Below are 4,678 nucleotides of genomic sequence, written 5' to 3' on the forward strand. Positions count from 1 at the left end.
ATATAACCAGTAAAATTCAATGAAAGTTATCTAGAAAAATATTGTTTAACGAACAACATTTAATACAGTAAATCAAGAAATTATTAGTTAAAGCATTTGCATTAACTAAATATTATAAAATTAAAATGCAATTCTAGATATTTATTTACATATTTTTTTTTAAACATCAATAACATTATGATATGCCAATTAATTATTTCAAAAAATAATATTAATAAATTTGAACTTCAGTTTGCAATTTCTAAATTGTACAATAATTGTACAGGGCGTTTAAGAACTGAAGATTCAGTTTTTACCTTGCAAGCCCTCACCTTGCCATCTCTTCCAGGAAATAATTCAATTATTCTACCTAATTTCCAAAAATTTCTAGGCAAATGATCTTCTTTAATCAAAACAATATCGTTAATCTTAAATGGAGGGATATTACCCTTAACTAAATTTGAATTAATCAATCTTAAATTTAGAAGATATTCATTCTTCCAACGAGACCAAAAATTTCTCATTAATTTTTCTCTATAATTGTAAGCTCTAATTAGGTTTTTCCTAGAAGAGAGGTTTGTATCAAGGTGAAGTCTTACCGGAGGTAAAGATGTTATTCTTTTACCTAAAAGAAAGTGAGCCGGTGTTAAGGCATTTGGCTCTTCCGCATCACTTCCAACATAAGTTATTGGGCGAGAATTTATCATTGCCTCAATTTCGAAAAGAACAGTTATCAATTGTTCAATAGTTAGGGAGGATTTACCTAGGGTTTTCCGAAGAGCAACTTTTACAGATCTAACCATGCGTTCGTAAAAACCGCCCCACCAGGCAGCTCTCTCAACGATGTATTTCCATTTAATACAATTATAGGCACAAAATTCTTTAATCTTTGTATCATTCAAAATTGACCACATCAATTTTATTTCCAATTCAGCACGTTTAAAGGTACGCGCATTATCAGAAAACACTATCGATGGTAAACCACGTCGAGCAATGAAACGGCGAAAGGCTAGGAGAAAAGTATCTGTTGATAAATTTCCCACTAGCTCAAGATGAACACTCCTTGTCACTGCACATGTAATCAATAGGATGTATTGCTTACTTTCACTGTTTTTAACAAAGAGAGGACCAGCAAAGTCCACTCCAATGACGGAAAACGGAGAAGATTGCTCCACTCGTTCAACTGGCAGCGGTGCTACAACTTGGTCTCCGGGAGAAGAATTGAATCTTCTACAAATTACACATTTCCTGAGTAGTGATTTTACTGTTTGTCTAGCTTTTAAAATCCAGTATTTTTCTCTCGCTTGCACTAACGTGTGAGAGACACTAGAATGGAAGACTCTTTCATGGGAATCCCAAATTAACAGCTCTGTTAATTTGGATTTAGCTGGAAGTATCACAGGATGTTTTTCATTCATTGATAAATCAGACTTGCCTAAGCGTCCAGTGACACGTAAGACACCTTCTTGATCAAGAAATGGATTTAAGCAAAGCAGTTTTGAGTCTTTGGAAAGAGGTTTCTTTGCAATCAAGTTATTTTTCTCTTCGTGGAACGCTTCATTTTGAACAAATTTTATCCAAAATAGTTCCGCTCTGTTAAGTTCATCGGAAGTAAGGGGACCCTTCGGTTGAAGTTTTGTTTTTAACAGATGGACGAAACGGAGTACCCAAGCAGTTACTCTTAATAGTTTTCTTAAACTGCTATATCTATCAGGATCTATTAACTTGGCAGAAACAATTGTTGACGAAACCAAAACTTTCGGTCTGGATTCGGATTCCAACTCTACAATGTCAGCTTCAATTTCAGACTCTTGATTACATGACCATGTGTCTTCTGAGTTACTTAACCATGCGGGGCCATGAAACCATTTTTTTGACGAAATCAGGTCCTTGCAAGAAATCCCCCTGGTTAAGAGATCTGCTGGGTTATCCTTGCCTGTGCAATGTCTCCAAACATTAGGATCTGTGATTGCTTGGATTTCTGTAACCCTATTAGACACAAATTGCTTCCATTTGGACGCTGAGCCTTTAATCCAGTGCAGCACAATCGTCGAGTCACACCACAAAGATATTTTATCAAGATTTTTAAATAGTTCCTTGAGATGTTTCACCATTCTTGCGGCTATGATAGCTCCCATTAACTCCAATCTGGGTAGAGTTAATTTCTTAAGGGGTGCTACTCTGGACTTAGAAATTACAAAACTAGTACTAAAAGTACTTCTAGATGTTTTGTACCTGAAGTATGCTACAGCTCCAAAAGACTTCAGTGAAGCATCGGAAAACACGTGCAGTTGCACGTCTTTGTCTACTAAATTTAAATCGGGAAAATAATATCGAGGAATATTCAAGTTCTGAAGTTCATTAATCTCATCGCACCATATTATCCATTTGTCCTTTAATTCACCACTAAACTCATCGTCCCAATCGATTCCAAGTTGCCATAATTCTTGTAAAATGCATTTAACACGAATCAAAATGGGGGAAATAAATCCAGATGGATCAAATATTTTAGCAGCAATATGAAGAACATTCCGTTTAGTGCATTTATTTGCATTGAAATTTGACAATAAAGACCTTAAATCAAGTTCGAGAATATCACTTTCATTATTCCATTTAAGTCCTAAAACTTTTAAATGAGAATCAGGGTCTTCATTAATTCCTATTTCGGAATTAGAGTTTTTCCACAAATTTTTAAGTTCTTTCGAGTTAGTGTCAAATTTTCTCATAGTCATATTTGCATCCTTTAAAATAGACACAGCATCTGTTGATAACTGAAAGGCTTCTTCTACAGAAGAACTTCCATAAAACAGGTCATCAACATAGAGGAAATTATTCAGCATTTCATATGCAAGAGGATGCGCATTTTTATAAGCTTTAATATGAGTTTTGATAGTTGCTGCCAAAACAAAAGGTGAACAGGTGACTCCAAAACAGTGTCTATTAAAATGAAACATTGTAGGGGGTTGAGTTTTATCGCAATCCTTATAATAGATAAAACATAAATAATTTCTATCAAATTCCGAAACTTGTATTTGTAAAAAAGCTCGAGCAATATCTCCGCAAAATCCGATTTTATGTTCCCTAAATTTTAAAATTATATCTACAAGATTAGCATATAAATTATCGCCGGATATAAGACATTCGTTAAGACTTAAATTATTTCCGCGTTTACTACTGGCATCATAAACTATTCTTGTTTTTGTACTGGATGCATTTTCTTTAAAAACATCCCTATGCGGCATTGTATAGCCCACAAAACAATTAGAATTACAAGTTTCGATAATCCCTTCTTTTAATTGTTCTTTCATAACTTCATTATATCTTTCAAATAAAGATTCGTCAGCGTTAAATCTCCTTTCTAGTAAACAAAATCTTTTTTCCGCGATCTCAAAATTATCGCATAAATTTTCACGAGCTGTCTCAGATTTCCATAAAAGCGGCGCCTCATATCTTCCATTTTCAAACCGCAACTTGTTTTCAAAATTAATTAGATGATCCGAGTTCATTTTATTTCCTAACTCTTTAGTAGTGAGAAATGATTCAATATTCCATAAACATGACAAATCATTTACAGTTGTATCTGCTAAAGTGCAACAAATGTTAAAACAAGAAGCCGCACCCTTAAAAGGACCATCTGGCACCTGACCTACTAAAGAATCTCCAAACAACGTCGGCTGAAGGAATAATTTATTGCCTATTTTCAATAACTCACCCTTTACAGTAGAATATAAGAAATCAGCACCTAACAATATTTGAATGGGTTTCTTATCATCCCATGAATCAGCGATTTTAAATCCTTGAGAAAGTAAAGTTTCTATTAATTGGGGATCAAATTCTGAATATAATTGAGCAGCGCATATTTCCTCGGTAATTAATGCTTCAATATTTATACTTGAGTAGGGGGGAAACCTACTGCGTAATGTGATATTAACACATTCGTATTCCTTTTCCGAAGGATTTCGATTTGAAAATGTGTAAACAAAAAGTTTTTCTTTTCTTAAACTTTTCACGTTTAATGCTTTAGCCAAATCTTTTCGAATAAAAGATTTTTGAGAAGCAGAATCAAAAAGTATTCGAGCTATTAGTTTTTTAGATCCATTTTCGACATGAACTTTAGCAGTTTGCAATAAAGTTGTATTATTTAATGATTGATTAGGTTTAAAAACAGAAGACATTACCGCTTGATTCTCTTGAATTTGATTAGTTTCGGTTTTATCTGGGGGAAAAGTTTGTAATAAATTGTTACTTTTTTCGGTTTTATCTGGGGGAGAAGTTTGTAATAAATTGTTACTTTTTAACTTGGGGCAAAACAATAAATTATGTTGAAAACTTTGACATATTTCACAAGGTTTGATTTTAACTTTACACTGATTTAGCAAATGGTTTTTATAAAAACATTTGTAACAGCGTCCTTCCTTTTTTAATTTAAAACGTTTCTGTTCATCAGTAAAGGTTTTGCATTTTAACCCTGTATGCGAGTATGAATTACAAAAAATGCAAGAATTTTTAACAATTGTATTTAAAGCGGCTGATGTAGGAATATTTCTGTTTTTAGGATATCTAGTTTCGTTTTTTAATCTAGCTGGTTCGTGAGTTTTCATAGAAATCACAGAAACTGCATTAGCTGCTTCTCGAGATTCAATTTCAAATTTTATGAATTTCATTAATTCACTAATATCGCCCGATTTATTATGATCTC

At 33.3% G+C, this 4,678-nt stretch overlaps 1 protein-coding gene across 1 annotated transcript; it reads right to left on the minus strand.

The window, feature by feature from the left end:
* Window positions 1–227: 227 nt before the first annotated feature.
* On the minus strand, window positions 228–4,154 carry LOC147803183 (uncharacterized). Its single transcript, XM_087152949.1, has 2 exons — window positions 3,692–4,154; window positions 228–2,875 (listed from the first exon to the last, which is right to left on the minus strand). Exons 1-2 carry the CDS (start codon window positions 4,152–4,154, stop codon window positions 228–230), a joined length of 3,111 nt encoding a protein of 1,036 aa, XP_087009075.1.
* Between the last annotated feature and the right edge of the window lie 524 nt (window positions 4,155–4,678).

Source organism: Parasteatoda tepidariorum, chromosome 10, assembly GCF_982258835.1.
Source record: "Parasteatoda tepidariorum strain Cologne lab strain chromosome 10, Ptep-v5.0, whole genome shotgun sequence".
NCBI lineage: Eukaryota > Metazoa > Arthropoda > Arachnida > Araneae > Theridiidae > Parasteatoda > Parasteatoda tepidariorum.